The 21905-nt window shown below is 45.7% G+C and overlaps 1 protein-coding gene across 1 annotated transcript in view; it reads left to right on the plus strand.

Moving 5' to 3' along the window:
• Window positions 1-786: 786 nt before the first annotated feature.
• LOC141100716 (histone H2A.Z-like) overlaps window positions 787-21905 on the plus strand; it is a 73125-nt gene continuing 52006 nt past the window's right edge. The window contains exon 1 of the mRNA XM_073589382.1: window positions 787-935. Within this exon, the coding sequence (XP_073445483.1) occupies window positions 933-935 (3 nt within the window). The 5' untranslated portion in view covers window positions 787-932. The remainder of the gene's footprint in view (window positions 936-21905) is intronic.

Here is a 21905-nt window from a genome sequence, read left to right on the forward strand (position 1 = left end):
ACCTCGGTGAGTATAATATGTGTTTTTCTTCTCTTTCAGGTTAAATCGGAGACTTATCTACAGCATTACAGATTGCTGGAGATTAGCCCCCGATGTCTATGCCGGCAGCTAATAGGGGAAAAAAAGGGTGACAGATTCCTTTTAAAAAAACTGAAGTGTGAAAGGGGCCTTAGTCAGACATTCAGCATTAGGTTGGCTATTACTTTTCACACAACCGCATTAGAGGTGTAAAACATTCAGAGTTTGAAAACTGACAATTTTCCTACATTTTTGTAAAATTACAAATTTCCTAACAAACCATAAAACATAGCAACCTAAAGTTACCAGTACCATAAAGCACAACGTGGGAAAGAAATGTCAGAATCAGGGAGCCATCTAAAAGCTTCACAGAGCTATTACCACAAAAACTGATAACATGGGGCTCAGTCACTAAGCTCAAAATGGCTGCCACTGAGGGGATGGGAAGTCATCTCATAGACAGGAAGACCACTCCATTCTAGCGTGCAGTACAGGCAGGATCACCGACGGCAGAGACGCTCCTCCTATCCATCCACTGCCGCAACCTTTCTATTATGCGTGCAGCCATACATACATGGCAACCTCCATGGTTTTCAAGAAAATGGCCACCACTACCGTCACAATTACATGAGAACCTTATATACTTAAGACGGCTTTCTTTACTGGTCTTCATAAAAATGGCCGCCCACTACCGACTCAATTAGAGAGCATAGGAAGTAACAGCCCCCAGTCACCAACAACATGGCGACCTCCTTGGACTACACCAAGATGGACGAGGCGACGTGCACAGCGTTAGAGAAGCATACGACTATGTGATGACGTAACACCCGATCGTCGCGTGACCCTCATTGAAAGCAGCCATAACCATATTTCAACCCGCGCTTCTGACCTAGCTGTTCACATCACTGCCACCAATGGTAAGCGGGCGACATGATATGTGTATGAGCGGTGGTAGCAGGCTTTCATTAGACGTGTGTGTGACCACTGATAACGGACCTGCATTGTGTGTGTGACACCACTGATAACGGACCTGCATTGTGTGTGTGTGACACCGCTGATAACGGACCTGCATTGTGTGTGTGACACCACTGATAACGGACCTGCATTGTGTGTGTGTGTGTGACACCACTGATAACGGACCTGCATTGTGTGTGTGACACCACTGATAACGGACGTGTGTGTGTGTGACACCACTGATAACGGACCTGCATTGTGTGTGTGTGACACCACTGATAACGGACCTGCATTGTGTGTGTGACACCACTGATAACGGACGTGTGTGTGTGTGACACCGCTGATAACGGACCTGCATTGTGTGTGTGACACCACTGATAACGGACCTGCATTGTGTGTGTGTGTGTGTGACACCACTGATAACGGACCTGCATTGTGTGTGTGACACCACTGATAACGGACGTGTGTGTGTGTGACACCACTGATAACGGACCTGCATTGTGTGTGTGACACCACTGATAACGGACCTGCATTGTGTGTGTGACACCACTGATAACGGACCTGCATTGTGTGTGTGACACCACTGATAACGGACGTGTGTGTGTGTGACACCACTGATAACGGACCTGCATTGTGTGTGTGACACCACTGATAACGGACCTGCATTGTGTGTGTGACACCACTGATAACGGACCTGCATTGTGTGTGTGACACCACTGATAACGGACCTGCATTGTGTGTGTGACACCACTGATAACGGACGTGTGTGTGTGTGACACCACTGATAACGGACCTGCATTGTGTGTGTGTGTGTGTGTGACACCACTGATAACGGACGTGTGTGTGTGTGACACCACTGATAACGGACCTGCATTGTGTGTGTGTGTGACACCACTGATAACGGACCTGCATTGTGTGTGTGTGTGTGACACCACTGATAACGGACCTGCATTGTGTGTGTGACACCACTGATAACGGACCTGCATTGTGTGTGTGTGTGTGTGTGACACCACTGATAACGGACCTGCATTGTGTGTGTGACACCACTGATAACGGACCTGCATTGTGTGTGTGTGTGTGACACCACTGATAACGGACCTGCATTGTGTGTGTGACACCACTGATAACGGACATGTGTGTGACACCACTGATAACAGACCTGCATTTTGTGTGTGACACCACTGATAACGGACCTGCATTGTGTGTGTGACACCACTGATAACGGACCTGCATTGTGTGTGTGACACCACTGATAACGGACCTGCATTGTGTGTGTGACACCACTGATAACGGACCTGCATTGTGTGTGTGACACCACTGATAACGGACCTGCATTGTGTGTGTGACACCACTGATAACGGACCTGCATTGTGTGTGTGACACCACTGATAACGGACCTGCATTGTGTGTGTGACACCACTGATAACGGGCCTGCAGTGTGTGTGTGTGTGTGTGTGTGTGTGACACCACTGATAACGGACCTGCATTGTGTGTGTGACACCACTGATAACGGACCTGCAGTGTGTGTGTGTGTGACACCACTGATAACGGACCTGCATTGTGTGTGTGACACCACTGATAACGGACCTGCATTGTGTGTGTGACACCACTGATAACGGACCTGCATTGTGTGTGTGACACCACTGATAACGGACCTGCATTGTGTGTGTGTGACACCACTGATAACGGACCTGCATTGTGTGTGTGTCACCACTGATAACGGACCTGCATTGTGTGTGTGTCACCACTGATAACGGACTTGCATTGTGTGTGTGTGTGTGACACCACTGATAACGGACCTGCATTGTGTGTGTGACACCACTGATAACGGATGTGTGTGTGTGTGTGACACCACTGATAACGGACCTGCATTGTGTGTGTGACACCACTGATAACGGACATGTGTGTGTGTGTGTGTGTGTGACACCACTGATAACAGACCTGCATTTTGTGTGTGACACCACTGATAACGGACCGGCATTGTGTGTGTGACACCACTGATAACGGACCGGCATTGTGTGTGTGACACCACTGATAACGGACCGGCATTGTGTGTGTGACACCACTGATAACGGACCGGCATTGTGTGTGTGACACCACTGATAACGGACCTGCATTGTGTGTGTGACACCACTGATAACGGACCTGCATTTTGTGTGTGACACCACTGATAACGGACCTGCATTTTGTGTGTGACCACTGATAACAGACCTGCATTTTGTGTGTGACACCACTGATAACGGACCTGCATTTTGTGTGTGACACCACTGATAACGGACCTGCATTGTGTATGTGTGTGACACCACTGATAACGGACCTGCATTGTGTATGTGTGTGACACCACTGATAACGGACCTGCATTGTGTGTGTGTGTGTGTGTGTGTGTGTGACACCACTGATAACGGACCGACATTGTGTGTGACACCACTGATAACGGACCTGCATTGTGTGTGTGTGACACCACTGATAACGGACCTGCATTGTGTGTGTGTGACACCACTGATAACGGACGTGTGTGTGACACCACTGATAACGGACGTGTGTGTGTGACACCACTGATAACGGACCTGCATTGTGTGTGTGTGTGTGACACCACTGATAACGGACGTGTGTGTGTGACACCACTGATAACGGACCTGCATTGTGTGTGTGACACCACTGATAACGGACCGGCATTGTGTGTGTGACACCACTGATAACGGACCGGCATTGTGTGTGTGACACCACTGATAACGGACCGGCATTGTGTGTGTGACACCACTGATAACGGCATTGTGTGTGTGACACCACTGATAACGGACCTGCATTGTGTGTGTGTGTGACACCACTGATAACGGACCTGCATTGTGTGTGTGTGTGTGACACCACTGATAACGGACCTGCATTGTGTGTGTGTGTGTGTGTGTGTGTGTGTGTGTGTGTGTGACACCACTGATAACGGACGTGTGTGTGTGACACCACTGATAACGGACCTGTGTGTGTGACACCACTGATAACGGACCTGCATTGTGTGTGTGTGTGTGTGACACCACTGATAACGGACGTGTGTGTGTGTGTGACACCACTGATAACGGACGTGTGTGTGTGTGTGACACCACTGATAACGGACCTGCATTGTGTGTGTATGACACCACTGATAACGGACCTGCATTGTGTGTGTGACACCACTGATAACGGACGTGTGTGTGTGTGTGACACCACTGCTAACGGACGTGTGTGTGACACCACTGATAACGGACCGGCATTGTGTGTGTATGACACCACTGATAACGGACCTGCATTGTGTGTGTGACACCACTGATAACGGACGTGTGTGTGTGTGTGTGTGACACCACTGATAACGGACGTGTGTGTGTGTGACACCACTGATAACGGACCTGCATTGTGTGTGTATGACACCACTGATAACGGACCTGCATTGTGTGTGTATGACACCACTGATAACGGACCTGCATTGTGTGTGTGACACCACTGATAACGGACGTGTGTGTGTGTGTGTGACACCACTGATAACGGACGTGTGTGTGACACCACTGATAACGGACCGGCATTGTGTGTGTATGACACCACTGATAACGGACCTGCATTGTGTGTGTGACACCACTGATAACGGACCTGCATTGTGTGTGTGACACCACTGATAACGGACCTGCATTTTGTGTGTGACACCACTGATAACGGACCTGCATTGTGTGTGTGTGTGTGACACCACTGATAACGGACCTGCATGGTGTGTGACACCACTGATGACGGACGTGTGTGTGTGTGTGTGACACCACTGATGACGGACGTGTGTGTGTGTGACACCACTGATAACGGACCTGTATTGTGTGTGTGACCACTGATAACGGACCTGCATTGTGTGTGTGACACCACTGATAACGGACCGGCATTGTGTGTGTGACACCACTGATAACGGACCGGCATTGTGTGTGTGTGACACCACTGATAACGGACCGGCATTGTGTGTGTGTGTGTGTGACACCACTGATAACGGACCGGCATTGTGTGTGTGTGTGTGACACCACTGATAACGGACCGGCATTGTGTGTGTGTGACACCACTGATAACGGACCTGCATTGTGTGTGTGTGACACCACTGATAACGGACCTGCATTGTGTGTGACACCACTGATAACGGACGTGTGTGTGTGTGTGACACCACTGATAACGGACGTGTGTGTGTGACACCACTGATAACGGACCTGCATTGTGTGTGTGACACCACTGATAACGGACCTGCATTGTGTGTGTGACACCACTGATAACGGACCTGCATTGTGTGTGACACCACTGATAACAGACGTGTGTGTGTGTGACACCACTGATAACGGACCTGCATTGTGTGTGACACCACTGATAACAGACGTGTGTGTGTGTGTGTGTGTGACACCACTGATAACGGACCTGCATTGTGTGTGTGTGTGTGTGACACCACTGATAACGGACCTGCATTGTGTGTGTCACCACTGATAACGGACGTGTGTGTGTGTGTGACACCACTGATAACGGACCTGCATTGTGTGTGTGTGTGTGTGTGTGACACCACTGATAACGGACGTGTGTGTGTGACACCACTGATAACGGACCTGCATTGTGTGTTTGACACCACTGATAACGGACCTGCATTGTGTGTGTGTGTGTGTGACACCACTGATAACGGACCTGCATTGTGTGTGTGACACCACTGATAACGGACGTGCATTGTGTGTGTGTGACACCACTGATAACGGACGTGTGTGTGTGACACCACTGATAACGGACCTGCATTGTGTGTGTGACACCACTGATAACGGACCTGCATTGTGTGTGTGACACCACTGATAACGGACTTGCATTGTGTGTGACACCACTGATAACGGACCGGCATTGTGTGTGTGACACCGCTGATAACGGACCTGCATTGTGTGTGTGTGTGACACCACTGATAACGGACCTGCATTGTGTGTGGCACCACTGATAACGGACCTGCATTTTGTGTGTGTGTGTGACACCACTGATAACGAACCTGCATTGTGTGTGTGTGTGACACCACTGATAACGGACTTGCATTGTGTGTGACACCACTGATAACGGACCTGCATTGTGTGTGGCACCACTGATAACGGACCGGCATTGTGTGTGTGTGGCACCACTGATAACGGACCGGCATTGTGTGTGTGTGGCACCACTGATAACGGACCGGCATTGTGTGTGTGTGGCACCACTGATAACGGACCGGCATTGTGTGTGTGTGGCACCACTGATAACGGACCGGCATTGTGTGTGTGTGGCACCACTGATAACGGACCGGCATTGTGTGTGTGTGGCACCACTGATAACGGACTTGCATTGTGTGTGTGGTCACACACACGTCCGTTATCAGTGGTGTCACAATCTTGTAACTGTAAATGTCAGATTGTTTCAGACTTGTGATTTTTCATGTAAACAAAATGTGTTCCTTTAGTGTTTGGTTAGTGTCTGTTTTTAATATCAGTGATTTTTCTCCCATATTGATAAATAAGCTACAAAAAGCCTCTCCTATTACAATGTTAATCGTAGACTGCACCCTGTTGCCGCTCGTGACTTTTCACAGAGCAATAAATTAGTTTGGTTCTCTTCATCGGTGATCCTGATTTAAAAAAAAAAAACAAAAAAAAACAGCTTCATAGCCTATAATGGGTATGTGCTCTGTCACTGAAAGTCAGACAGAACTAGTGCATGAAACACAGACGTGGCCTTAAAGGGGTGGTCCAAAGGTCAAATAAATTTTAATCTAAATATCTATTAGTGCCCATTTAAAGGTGTTTTCCGCTTTTGGGGAAGTTGACCCTAAATGCTGCTGAGCTCTGCAATTGGCTGCAGGCGTAATGTGTGATGTCAACATGTCACTGCTGTAGACAATATCCAGAGCAGTGGCAGCGTGAACACTGGGAGGGTGAGTACCTTTTTGGCTTTGTTCACACTTCCAAGCGGGTCCATTTTATCTCAATTTTACTCTCTATTTTACACTTGCCGCAAAATTGAATCCAATATTGGGCATTTTAAGGATGTGTGGCCAACATCCAGGTTGGCTAGATATTAAAGGTTTTGTCCTGAACTACCATTTATGACTTTTGTAGGGTAAGTTATCAATATGAGATTAGTGGCAGTCTGACACTTGGCATCCCATCTAATTATATGAATGGGTCACTAAACAATATATGGAGCTGCAGAGTTCTGACTCGTATATTGATTCCATCTGGCTTCAACAGGAACAGTCATCGGCTGACTGGTGAAAGGGGTGCTCTGAGACTAATATTGCTTTTCCATCTCAAATGTCTCTCCATTTTAATAGTTTTATTAATGTGGTTTAATTATAAAGTCCATATTCTTCCCTCTCTAACCTTACTGATTGAATTAATTCTTGTTTAACATTTTTTTTTTTTTTTTTTTTTTTGCTGGGATACCCAACAAGACGTCATCTGCGGTCAGTGGCTGTGGTCACTGCCACAGCCTCTATCCCCACCCTTAAACGAAGAGTGATTATTGACACCTGTTTCGGGGCTTGGGCTAGTCCGTGCTCTACTGAGGATGCATCGGTTGTCAATCCCGACGTATGTTCAGTACCTGTTCCCTTCTTGCAGTGCAAAATTCTTCTCCGTGCACAGTGACATTACGCTCCCTCACCGAGTCTAATTAGAAATGAAAAGTCGGCAACAGAGGGCACTGTCACTGTGACTGGCAAGGAGCATATGCTGCTTGAAGTCTCTCTTCTTTAATGACTGTAAGTACTGCTCTAAAGCTTGCTTAATTGGTCAGCTTAAGTCCCCTAAGCTTCTCTGATGCTGCAGAGGCAACATTTCCTATGCTGACATGAGGTTGCTCAATTTGGACCCATAGTGCGCTCGTTCTGCTGTTCCAAACTATCAATCTGCAGGAAAACATTGCCTCCAGCAAGCTGGCTCAGGGGAGCGGTGCACTCCTTTAAAGAAATATATAATAATGACCTATCTTAATTTTTTAAGATAAAATAGGGGACAAATTACTGGAATTGGTGTCTCTTCCCCTTACATTATGCTGTTCTCAGATCAGGTAGCAAGAACCTGGTGACGGATTCGTTTTACACCATGGGCCGGAGTTATCAAAACAGTCATTCATGCCCGTCTTAATGAGGAAGCATGCTGGAGTCAGGCGCTCCTTGCCTCTTCATGATTCAGGACTGTTGGACGACCGGTGTACACCTGTGTGCGCCTCTCCCATGCTGGAGTAAGATTTGTGGTATAGCAAACGTTCATCATGAATTTGACAAACGGCAATCACACACAAGCCTGTCCAACCCAGCTCTGCCTATTTTGTCAGAGGTGGAAGAAACTGGTGTGAAAACGTGCCCACATTTTTGTGACACCAAATTGCACCTAAATTTTGCTCCCTTTTTTTGCAAAGCTTTTAGGCCATAATTCTGCTGTGTAAGCTTTGATTCTGGCCCCATCTCCTTGTATCCGGAGGGATAACTGACTTTTTAGCTATAATGAAAAGTGTGGGGAGGTCCCTTCTGGTTAGTTGACATTTTCATTGTCTTGTAGTTTAAGGTGCACAATGATGTTAAATTTTAGGCCTCATTCAGACATTTGGTTTTGACGCATGTATCCATGGTTTTCATGGATGAAACGCATATTTATAGTCAATGGTGCTGCTAACGTGTCTGTGTTTTTACTTTTTATTTTCTTTGTACCATGTTTGCACAAAGAAAATAGTATAAAGACGTGCTCCGTTTTGATTCGTGTCACATATCAATATCCACTATGCAAGTTTATGGGTTAGAGATTAGAGATGGCCGGACTTCTGGATGTTCGGGTCCAGCGGATTCATCCGAACGGTAAAAAAATTCAGGTACTAGAACAGTGCCCGAACATCCAGTGTTTGCCATGCTGTTATGTGCATAACAGCGCGGCAAATACCGCTTCTGATCGGCGGTGAAATCATCCCCACCGGCCAGAGAGCTACGGTGAGCGCTCAGCTGTAATCAGAGGTATAAAGTTTACCTCCGGTCTCTGCGGTCAGCTGATGGGACTACCGCTCCCATCATCTGACACCTGCAGCCGATAATAACAGTGACAGCAGGAGCGGCTGATGGGAGTATTCATCAGCCGCTCCTGCTCTGTATATAAATAATTTAACACCTGGCGTGGGTCACCCAGTATTTTTGATAACCAGCCTTGCTAAAGCAGACAGCTGAGGAATGGTATTCTCAGGCTGGTAAGGGGCCATGGATATTGGGGCCCCCACAGCCTAAAAATAGCAGCCTGCAGCTGCCCAGAAATGGCACATCTGTTAGATGCGCCAATTCTGTCTCTTTGCCCGGCTCTTTCCACTTGCCCTATAGTGGTGGCAAGTGGGGTTCATATTTGTGGAGTTCATGTCACCTTGGTATTGTCAGGTGACATCAAGCCCATGGATTAGTAAGGGAGAAGCATCTATAAGACACCGATCACTAAGCCTATAGTTACATGGTAAATAAACACAGCCAGAATAAAGTCTTTTATTAGAAATAAAAAAAAAACACAGTTTTCCATTTTTATTTAAAAACAACAGTTCTACTCACCAAACACCTCGTTCTCCAGTAATAAACCAAAAATAAAACAATATACCATACCTGTCTGTCGTTTTGTCCCAGGCCATAATCCATGTCTGGGGGATAAACGTTTTTCAATCTTGGATGGTGCCAAGATGTGACCGTCCAGGCTGAGAACCACTGGTAACTGAACTGCGAGCGCGGCGTCAGTGACTGCTGGTGATTTCATCGAGGTTACCACTGGTCACTAATGCTGCGTTTCCTGCCGGGCTGAACGGCCGTGACCTCGGTGAGATCCCTGCTAGCACCGTGAGAATAACCCGGCTGGGTATAGAGTCTGTGACCGGAGGTAACCTCGACGTCACTCCCAGTCACTGACGCCGCATTCGCAGCAGCTCATTCACCAGTAGTTCTCAGCCTGGACGGTAACTTCGCCACTGATTTGATATCCATCATCGGGGCAGAAGTCAAACAATGCCTAAGGTCCTTCTCTCAAAAAGGGCTTCATAAAAGAAAGGATAGAAGGGCTATGCAGTTATCCCCAGTGTCAGACGCTAGTAAATCAGATAGCGATGACGATTCCTCTGATTCCTGCTCATTAGCCTCTTCAGACGGCAACACAGGGCGTCTGTTTCCCTATGGAAAAGACTGATAAACTAAAAAGCTGTGAGAGCCACGATGGGGATAGTGGATTCCAAACCAGAGAGGTCGGTGCAAGACATTGTTTGGGGGGCTTAGATTAAAAGAACCTAGGACATTTCCATTAAATGAAAAGATCCAGGCACTAGTCCAGAAGGAATGGAAAGACAAGAGAGGTTCTCTTCCCCCGTCATTAAAGAGGAAATATCCTTTTGATAAGCCTTTCTTTTCTAGCTGGGATAAAGCCCGAAAACTCGTTGTGGCTGTAAAAAAAAAAAAAAAGCTTCTTAGAAATCTTCACTCTTCTTTGACATGGGGATACTGAAAGATCCCCTCTATAGAAATTAGATATTTTCAGAGGTATGTGGGAGTCGTCAACCGGAGCCCTAAAACCTGCAGTGGCAACAACTTGTACAGCTAGATCTTTAATCTAGCTGCATCATCTAGAAGCCTAGTTGAAGGACAAGGTGTCAAGGGACAATATTTTGGCCACTATCCTGCTTATGCGAGGAGGAGGTGCAGCAGCAGCTTTTCTATTGGATGCCTCAGCTGACGATTCGTGGAAAGCTCGGCAGCCCTTTCAGACATGCCTATTAGGGCTTTGTGGTTGAAGTGCTGGCCAGGAGATATTCAGGTGAGAGCAAGGCTGTGTGCCATTCCATGTGAAAGAGAATATATCTGTTTAACGCTGCCATCTTTCTCCAGAATTTCATTCAAAGCAATATTAAGAAGGGATTCCCTAATTATCTGTCCCAGCCTACAAGCGATTTTCTCTGGAAGAGAAGGTTAACCAAAGGAAACCCTCCAGGGAGCAGGATGGATGGGAGGACTGAAAGTAAATCTAGAGGCTTCACGTTTTGGAATCTCCTCACAGGCTGCCAAAAAACCAGGCCAATGACTCCTGTCTCAGGTGGGGGAAGGCTTTCCACCTTCTTCCCTGCCTGGGAAAGAATAGCTGATAGCAGCTGGATTCTTATTCTGATAAGATCTGGATTAAAGTTATAATTCCAGCCAATCCCACAAAGGAAGTTCATTTTGATTCCCCTCGGTCTTCGTCGAGAAAGCGATGGGACCTAGAAGCTGAAGTCTTGGATCTGATTTTGAAGGCAGTCCTCCTGGAAGTTCCAATGGGGGAAAGTGCTTTGACTCCTCGCTAATAAAAAAAAAAAGCCAGACAATTCTTTTTAGGGCTATAATCTGAAAGGCCTAAATAAATTCTTGCAAATTCTATCATTCAAATTGTAACATATTAAGCCAACAATAAAGATGCTCTTCCCAGATTGCTTCATGGTAGTCTTGGATCTGAAAGATGCTTATACTGTCATGTGCCCATACACCTGGATCACCAAAAATACCTCAGGGTGCAGAAGTGTTATCTCCCAGAAAACAAAATAGAGAGCATCCTATTTCAGAAGCCTTTAAGTCCACGCCATGTCCGTTAGAAGCGCAATGTCCCTCCGAAGTTATTTTGACCTTGTGCAATTCTGCTGTCCTGAAGGCCAACTTCCATTCCAGAGTCTTGCAATGGGATGTTTTGGAGAGCGAGATTTCACTTAAGGGGCTCTTGGAAGGGAGAATGATGTTAACCCTAAGGAAAATGCAGTTCCTCCATTGGTGGCTAATGTATAAAATTTGTCCAAAGGGGTTCCCTGGGTAAATAAAGTTATGCAGGTGGTCATCACAGATGCTAGTTCCAGGGGGTGGGGGAGCTCATCTAATGGATATAATGGTCCAGGGGGTCTGGACAGGGAACAAGACACTTCCATCATACTCAAAAGAATTACTAGCAGTAGGGCGTGCAGTAAGGAAACAAGGTATCCCTACAGGGTCATCATGTCGGAATCTTCTCAGTCACGTGTCAGTGGCGTACATAAATCACGGGGGGAAAACCAGATCCAAACCCTTGAAGGAGGTGGAAGATTGCTTATTCCAACTAGCGGAGGGTCATCTACTTTCTTTGACCTCTCCATGTAAGAGGAAAAGGGAACGACTAGGCGGTCTTCCTAATCTGCAATCAACTAAGGCAAGGGTAGTGGGAGCTTAAATCGTTTTATCTTCAGGTTCTTTTTGAAGGTTTCCACGGTAGGCGAGTTTCTGATATGCTGTGGTAGAGAGTTCCAGAGTAGGGGTGATGCGCAGGAGAAATCTGGTATGGCATTGTGGGAAGAGGAGATAAGATGGGAGTCGAGAAGGAGGTCTTGTGAGGATCGGAGGTTGCGTGCAGGTAAGTACCCGGAGACAAGGTCACAGTTTATGAAGGACACAGGTTGTGGATGGCTTTGTATGCCATGCTTGGGGTTTTGAAGTTGAAGTCTGCAGGAAGTGGAAAGGGCTTGGTTATGTGGCTTGAAGTAGAGATCAGTGAAGAATTAAACCGAGGCAGCGAGCTTGTGAGACTGGGGTGAGTGAGCAGCCATTTATTTTAGTTGATAGGTTCGTTTGGGGGGGGGGGTCGAGTAAGATGGGGGAAAGATGATGAATTCTGGTTTATCTATATTAAGTTTTAGAAATAAGGCTATGTGCACACGCTGCGGATTGGTCTGCGGATTTTTATATGCGGAACCGCAGGTAAAATGACCTGCGGTTTTACCTGCGGATTGGCCTGCGGTTTGCCACCTGGACAATGGAATAGGTGGCAAACCGCAGCAGAATACGCAGAAAGAATTGACATGTCAATTCTTTCTGCGGATTTAAAACCGCAGCTTTTCCGCAGTTAAAAATCTGCAGCATATGCACAGCAGAATGTAAATCCCATAGGATAACATGCTACTGTACACTGTCTGCAGAAGTGCTGCAGTTAAACCGCAGCATGTGCACATAGCCCAAGGATCAAATTGCAGACAGACATTGTGGGATTCTGTTTAGTAGGGAGGTGATATCTGGTCCAGAAATGTACTGTAGATCTGTGTGTCATCAGCATAGAGATGATGCTGAAAGTCTTGAGATTCTATGAGCTGTCCGAGGCCGAAGGTGTAAATGGAGAAGCACAGGGGCCCTAGGACTGAACCTTGAGGGACTCTGACAGATAGGGGGCGAGGTGAGCTCAATTGATGGAAAAATAAAAACTCCATAGGTTTTGGAACATATTATTATTATTATTATTTATATAGCACCATTGATTCCATGGTGCTGTACATGAGAAATTGCCACAAAGCTGCTATTTACCACATTTATTTTTACACATTTCTGAGTATTATATAAATTTTTACAATAAAAAATAAAAATCTGTACAAGTTTGGTATTACCAGCATCACATTGACCAGGAGAATCCTGTTACCATCAGAGTTGTGGAGTCGGAATAAAATAGACCGACTCCTAAAATATAGAATACACTAGCCGGGCATACACCCCCTGTGCAGTGTGAGACCCCCTGTGTATTTTGAGTACCCCTTCCCTTGCAGTGTGAAAACCCCTGTGTATTGCGAGAAACCCCCCCCCCCCCCCGCGTATTTTATGCACCCTTCCCTTGCAGTGTGAGACCCCTTCTGTGTTGAGACACCCCCCCCCCCCCATGTATTGTGAGCCCAGCTTGCGTGCCAGCCATGACAGAGCTGTTGTATTACAGAAACACGGAGGGCACCATCAAGAAGTCAAACCAATGGAGAGGGATCCAACCACCGTATGTCTTAATTAAATAGTACACAACCAGAGGCAAAGAAGACATACACAAACAGCAGGGATCACCATGAAAACAATCACAAATTTAATTCTTAGAACACACAAAGCACAAAAAGATGCTAAAAACATTTAAAATATACAGTGGTTAATAACCATAAGCTGTATATATGGGAGCGAACACAAGCCCTATACAAAATCCACTAATTATGCACAGAATGTCACATGCAGCATGTCCGCAATATATACCATTATAATAAGAAGAGGTCTTGTGTTAAAGTACAGGAGAAATTCCTAGTTGTAAATATGATTTATATACACAAGAAATACAATAAAATGACCTATACAAATAAACTGCAGAGTATTTTTGCACCAGAGTGTGAGCCTAAATTCCTTGCTGCAGCCGATGATAATATGCAGATAAAGTGTACAAAATTGCTGAAGCAAAGAATCACAGCTATGGCTAGTGGGGATAGGGTTAAGGCACCAAATAACAGTCCATTAGGGTGGAGGTTGGAACACCAACCAGTATCCAATAAATAAATCAATATACGGTACCAAAGGCTAAAAAATAGCGCCAGTAGCAATAAAATTAGCAACCCTTCCTAGAATACTTTACCACCCCAGCAAGCTGAAATAGGAGATAGTCAGTCATTCAGTATAGGTAGCCATTATGCATAGATTAGTATGGAGGGGCATAGTATCGCTCCCTTAACCCGACGCGTATTGTCACCGTCGTGACTTCATCAGGGGTAGAAGAGAATGAGAGCCCATGACAGGGCTGTGACAGGCTGAGGGCAGCGGAGTCATGTGAGGACATGGGGAGAGTGCGTTCGGTGAGAGAGGGAGGATGCAGAGAAGTGGTCTGCGCTCCCGTCCGCGGCTGCTGCCTCCTCCCTCGGAGCTCCTGCTGCCCTCTCTATGGCCCCCTGTGCGGTGATTACCTGCGCTTTGTGAGAGGGGGAGGACACGGAGAAGTGGTCTGTGCCCCCATTCCCTCCTGTCTGCGGCTGCTGCCTCCTGCCTTGGAGCTCCCACTGCCCCCTCAACGGCCCCCCTGTGCGATGATCACCTGTGCCCGACTCCCACTCTGTCCTCCACCGCCCGAGCACCAAATCCACCATTCCTATGTCAACTGTCACCCGAAATACCCCCATGGTCAGTCCCGGCCCCTTCCAATCCACCGCCACTCTCCATTGGCTATGGAGTTGGTGGGGCTTTTGTGAAGTGGACGTGGCTTGACACACACAGCGCTCTCTCTCTCTCTCTATATATATATATATATATATATATATATATAGTAAAGTAGCTTATTGTTAGTGTTGGGGGACACTCACTTGGCAGCAGATTAATAGGGTCAGGGACAGGTTTTTTTCACATAAACAGTCCATTTTTGTTTATTCAAGCATCATAAACCGCTGTAAGACATGTTACACTTCACAGGCTTAACACATCGTCCAGATCATTTACAGGTTATGGCTTTTCCTTGCAGTCCCTAAGCATGCTGGACCTCTCTGTCCAGTGATCGTGGGCGACCGCACGCCAAACAGTTCATTAATGTTCATAGAACCTCAAAAGCACCAACTGTTATTTCCCCCCCTGTCCGGGGATACCTCTTAGGAGCTCCTGCTCCGCACATGGAATCGTCAGTACTCTCTCTCCTAGGGAAGCTGCTGAACTGGGATCACCATCCCGGACAACGCCTCGCTCACCAGGCCACCTGACAGTCCAGATCCACAGACGGACAGTAGCTCCCCCAATGCAGTGCCGTCACTGACTCTGCAAACACACGTGGCCTGTCTGTGTGCTATTCAGGACGTCCGTCCCCACTTTGGAACCGTCCAACACACAGGCCTCACCGGGTGCTATTCAGGGATCCAACCCTCCTCCCAGGGTCTCCCAACACACCGGCCACCAGGTCCAGGGCCTCAGCGGGTGCTTTCCAGGACGTCCGTCCTCTCCTGAGACCGTCCAACACTCACGCCTCACCAGGTCCAAGGATCCGATCCTTCTCCCAACACTGACCCTCCAGGACCTTGCACCCTGAACCATTAAGGTACACACTCTCCATGTGACCAGTCCTCAGGCACATTATATGGTACATAACCACACCCACAGGTGAGGTATGGATCACATGGTCATGACCTCACTACAGGTCCTATTCCACACACAGCCACACACATACATGCTTTACATTAGGCGTTCAGACACATGCCCCTGGGTGGGTTGGAAAGGTGACTGGTTCACCCATCTCACCAAGTCACCTGGAAGCTTTCCTGATACACACTAACAAACCCTCAGCAGTTACTCTGCTGATCAATACACGTTCCAGCTTCCATCACAAGGCACCCACCCTTGTGATACATATCGGCGATTTACAATCCTACCGCTCACCCTTTCCCCATCACAATAAAGGAAACGCCTGCATGCATGTCCTGGGGAGCCCATACAGCGCCCCCCTAGCTGTCACAGGGGTCACTGCATCAATATATATATATGTGTGTGTGTGTGTATATATATATATATATACACACACACACACACACACAGTATTGCAATGCAGGATGGGCTGTAAATGAAATGTTTTCATAAGAATTTGGTAAGAAGTTATGAATTATCCTATAAATGTCTGTGTTCCTTTCCTGATCTAAGGATCTCTGCTTTCAGGTGAGATAAATCTGTGCTGCACTTTATGTGCATGCTCAGTAGTGAGGCAGGGCTATGGAGTTGGAGTCATGGAAATTGAGGAGTTGGAGGTTTGGCTTACTGACTCCACAGCCTTGCTTATCAGGTCATTATTACCATACAATGCACTCCATTTAAAATAAGAAATTGCTTTACTGCATGCTTTTATTGCACTGTGGGGAGACACCATTTCAGTGTCTGTCTCTGCTAGAAAAGGCTAAATCCGCCCCCAGCCAACAGTCCTGTATTACACTGTCTACATGTCACTCTCACATTTTAGTCACCAGCAAAATGACCCTACACTATGATCCAAATCTTTATCCCCCCTCTTACCTCCCCACCTTTAGCAAACTCCCAGATTAGGAGCCGGAGTGGCGCGAGACACTGATTCGTATTCACTTGCATTATACTAAATTTTCATGTCAGATGTCAGCAGCTGCTGCCCTTAATGTTCAAGTTAAAAATCCCAAACCTTTTTAAATTTCTCATATATAGTACAATTATTTAAAAAAAAAAATTCAAAAAATTTAAACAATACTTTTTTTATGATACATTCCATTTAAATAATACTGCTCTTGCAGAGCATGACTAAATGGAAGTGTAAAAAATTAAAGTCTAAATTATAAATGATCATCTGGACGATATATAGTTTTACCAATAGTTACTTGTTAAACGGGATGCACAGTATAAGAAGGCATTATGATTTTGAACGATGAGCATTATTGTCCTTGCTGTGTCCAAATGATGGTGACTGATGGATGAGCTGGGTATGGAGGAGTCCATATAATGGGGTGTTCGACAGGTGTAGTTCCAGCATTCCTGCCACTAGAGGTCCTCGGCATAGTCCTTTTAGCTGATTTGATGCAATAAATCCTTCAATCCTTATCCATGTGATTGAACTATGGAATGACCTCGGGTTGTGTTTCGTCCTTGTGGTTATAAAGTGCAGAGTTTAACCATCCTGAAGACTTACTTTGTTTTTCAGGATCTCAGATCTATTGTATGCACACGTATGATCGATGGGTGTATGATGTTTATCTAGTCTGCCATGTAGCATTTTTAGAATCCTGCCAACGTACTGTCGTTGACATGGACGATCTAGCAGGCATATAACATACCTCCTTTGGCACATTAGATGTTCTTTGATGTGAAATGATTCACCTGGTTTGGGTGACTTATGTGCTGTAATATGGCAGCACAGATGCGGAGCGTGGTTACATTTGGAGCTGCTGGGTCAGTGGTGCTTTAGTCTGCTAGGGGAATGGATGTTGTGATTAGGGCTTTAGTGAAGCGAAAGTTCTAGATGGCAATAAGACTGGTATCATAGTTCCGCATCATTGTACTTTTCGATCTACTTTTCAGGCTTACTCTCTTAGCAGAATCAATACTGTAGATTATCCAAGTGAAAAATATAGAAAACAATTTTTTTTTTTAAAAAAAACAGGAAAGTTGGTATAAGGTGCATCGTATCCACTGATGGCTATAAATCGTGTACAGATATACATAGCTACAAGCGTGACTACAGTAGTATATACCACAATCTCAGTACTGCACATAAACAAGCACCAATATGGTGTAATCCTCTCCTCTACATGGCGTCTGTGAAGGGTGTTATGTTTAAAGTGCTAAGAGTGCTTCAGCTACCAGAGGGAAAGACCAACATGGATGTCATGGGTTCATACCCGAAGTGCCAATGATCAGAACCACCTCAAAGAGGTCCCCCAATGCGCGCTTCCCAATCTAAGTATAATGTTTCATCAGAGGGAGATCCAGACCAGGGATTCACCTTATTATACAACCTTTCCTCTGTTTTTAAACTATTTTATAAGTTTTTCACTTGGATAATCTACAGTATTTCAATAGAGTTTCCAATTTAACCCCCAGAGCTTTTTTCGCTCCCCTCCTTCCCAGAGCCATAACTTTTTTTATTTTTCCGTCAATATGGCCATGTGAGGGCTTATTTTTTGCGGGATGTGTTGTACTTTTAAACGACACCATTGGTTTTACCATGTCGTGTACTAGAAAACGGGGAAAAAAAATTCCAAATGCGGTGAAATTGCAAAAAAAGTGCAATCCCACACTTTTTTGTTTTGGCTTTTGTACTAGGTTAACAAAATGCTAAAACTGACCTGCAATTATGATTCTCTGGGTCATTACAAGTTCATAGACACCAAACATGTCTAGGTTCTTTTTTATGTAAGTGGTAAAGAAAAATTACAAACTTTACTAAAAAAAAAAAAAAAAATTGAGAAATTTTATGATGCCCGTAGCGTCTCCATTTTCCGTGATCTTGGGTTAGGTGAGACCTTATTTTTTGTGTGCCAGGCTGACATTTTTTAATGATGCCATTTCGGTGCAGATACGATCTTTTGATCGCCCGTTATTGCATTTTAATGCAATGTAACGGAGTCCAAAAAAATGTAATTCTGGCATTTTGACTTTTTTTCTCACTACGCCGTTTAGCGATCAGGTTAATCCTTTTTTTTTTTTTTTTTTTTTATTGATCAGGCGATTCTGAACGCGGCGATATTGAATGTGTGTGTTTATTTTTATTGTTTTATTTTGAATGGGGCGAAAGGGGGGTGATTTGAACTTTTATATTTTTAAACACTTTTTTTTAACTTCTGCATTCTTCAAGAGTCTCCATGGGAGTCTAGACGCTGCCACAACCTGATCGGCTTTGCTACATAGAGGCGATGGTCAGATCACCTCTATGTAGTAGAATTGCTCACTTGCTATGAGCGCTGATCACTGGGTGGCGCTCTTAGCAATCCGGCACTGACAACCATAGAGGTCTCCAGGAAACCTCCGATCATCATGCCGACACACCGGTGACCTGCGATCACAAGACACTGGTCACCGGTGTGCGTATTTCTGGCGTGATTGCTGGAAGCGCTTGTTAAATGCCACTGTCAGGTTAATAGCCGCGGGTGAATCGTAATTCCACCCGCGGCTATTGCGGGCACATGTCAGCTGTTCAAAACAGCAGACATGTCCCGGGAAATATGTGGGCTCACCGCTGGAGCCCATATCAAAGGGAGGAAGTCCGACATTGGTGTAAATGTACACCCGATGTCGGAAAGGAGTTAAGCATTAACCCCTTGTGTCCTCCCTTCTGCTGATACGTCTTTGGCGTTGCTTTAAGCCATTTATATGCGGTTAGATATTGCTTGATGGCTACTCTTTGAATAATGTATCTTTTGGATCATATACAGGTGCTTCCCACAAAATTAGAAACTCTCACAAAATTAATTATTTTAGTTCTACAATACAAAAAATGAAACTCGTATATTATATAGAGTCATAACAGACAGAGTGATCTATTTAATGCTTTTTGAACACCTCAGCAGTGTCACATGCTGATCGCCTCCATGCCACGCCACATTGATGCAGTAACTGATGCAAAAGAAGCCCCGACCAAGTATTGAGTGCATTTACTGAACATACATTTCAGTAGACCAACATTTTGGATTTTAAAATAATTTTTCAAGCTGCTGTTATAAAGTATTCTAATTTACTGGAATAATGACTTTTGTGTTTTTCATTGGCTGTATTCCATAATCATCAACATTAACAGAAATAAACATATGAAATAGATCACTCGGTTTGTAATGACTCTGTATATGAGTTTCACTTTTTGTATTGAAGAACTGAAATTAACTTTTTGATGATATTCTAATTTTGTGAGAAGTATGGTACATGTATAGCTGACTCTTAGTCTGCCACCCTTTTTTGTCTATTTAAACTGCGTGCACACGATCAGGAATAGCAGCGTTTTGGACACAACACATTTGTGTTTCTACTTTAGAAGCATAGTGGATGTGATTCATAGAAATCCTGTGCCCACTGCGTAAACTCACCCGCTGTGTGGATGTACAAGCCACAGCATGTTAATTTTGACAGCGGAGACGCTAGTCTTCCCTGCATAGTTTCCCCCATAGCCAATCATTAGATGCGTTATAGTTCGCTAAGTAACTGCGTGACTGGAATGCAGCTTTTTTGAGGGAGCCAAAATACACTGCGTCCAAAACGCTGATATGCCCTGTCTTAGAGTAAATGCTTTGGACGTTTTTATTTCTGGAAATACGGTAAGTTTTAGAGCCGATTAAAAACAACCACACTGAGAACATCTAGCGGCAATCACATAAGGCTAGCTTCACACTAATGTTGTGTAGCGCTGCAGATGGCAGCCTACTTCCTTCTTTCTTCCTCCGTTAAGCCCCGCCCACTGCTGCATCTCTTCAGCTCTGCCTGCGTACCCTATCTTTAACATTGGGTACAGAGGCCACGTGGATGTATGCTGACGCATCCGCATGCGTCGTTTTGACGCTGCGCCGAGCTGCACTAAACGCAACAAGTTGCACTTTGTTGCGCTCGGCGGGCCCGTCAAAACGGCGCATGCAGATGCATCAGCATACATCCACGTGGCCTGCGTTCCCCAATGTTAAAGATAGGGGACGTAGGCGGAGCTGGAGGAAGAGGTGCGGCAGTGGGCAGGGCTTAACAGAGGAAGAAAAAAGGAAGTAGGCTGCCATTCGCAGCCCTGCCAATCGCTAGTGTGAAGCTAGATTTAAACCTGCAACCTCGGAACATCCTAAAATAAGTTCTGCAGTGACATCTACTGGCCACATAAATTATCACATCTAATAGAATAAGGGTATGTGTACACGTTGCGGATTCGTCTGCGGATTTTTCCGCTTAGAATCCGGAGGTCAAAATGCCTGCGTTTTACCTGCGCATTTAGTGCGTTTTTACACCTGCAGATTCCTAGAATGGAATAGGTGTAAAAACACTGCGGAATCCAGATTTTTCCGCAGCATGTGCACAGCGGTTTGTTTTCCATAGGATAACATGGTACTGTACATCCCTTAGAAAACTGCTGCGGATCCGAAGACAAATCCTCAACTTGTGCATATACCCTAAATGTACTGTAAAAGCAGTCACCCTGAGGACCTGTTTCAGCTTCTGTAGCTAACTCAATGAGCCGACTACTATTTTAGCAAATGTCTACAACTCTGACAACACCTTATAAAATAATACTTGTACTCTCCTCCAACGCCGGTCCAGCGGAATCGGCACTGGCTCTCCTGGGAACCCCGTAGCATTGGCCGCAGGGGTCACATGACATAACAATCAGTGCTGACTTCTCTCCCCTCCTTCAGACAAATCACATACATTGCTGCTCGCGAACATCCTCATTATATACTGTATTTTTCTGACTATAAGAAGCACTTTTTTCCCCAAAAATGTGGGGGTGCATTTTATAGTCCGAATGTACTTACCAGGAGTCTCATCCCATGCTGATGCGTGACAGTTTTGCTGATGCTCGGTGGTGCAGGGACTCTGCAGACATTTTGTGAAATCCCGGAGCCCCCACACATCCATCCCAGGCTGGTGCGCGGCAGTTTTGGAGATGCTCGGTGGTACGGGGGCTCCGCCAACATTTTGTGAAAGCCCGGAG

The sequence above is a fragment of the Dendrobates tinctorius genome, unplaced genomic scaffold, assembly GCF_039654945.1.
Source record: "Dendrobates tinctorius isolate UK_male_01 unplaced genomic scaffold, ASM3965494v1 ptg000011l, whole genome shotgun sequence".
In the NCBI taxonomy this organism is placed as follows: Eukaryota; Metazoa; Chordata; class Amphibia; order Anura; family Dendrobatidae; genus Dendrobates; species Dendrobates tinctorius.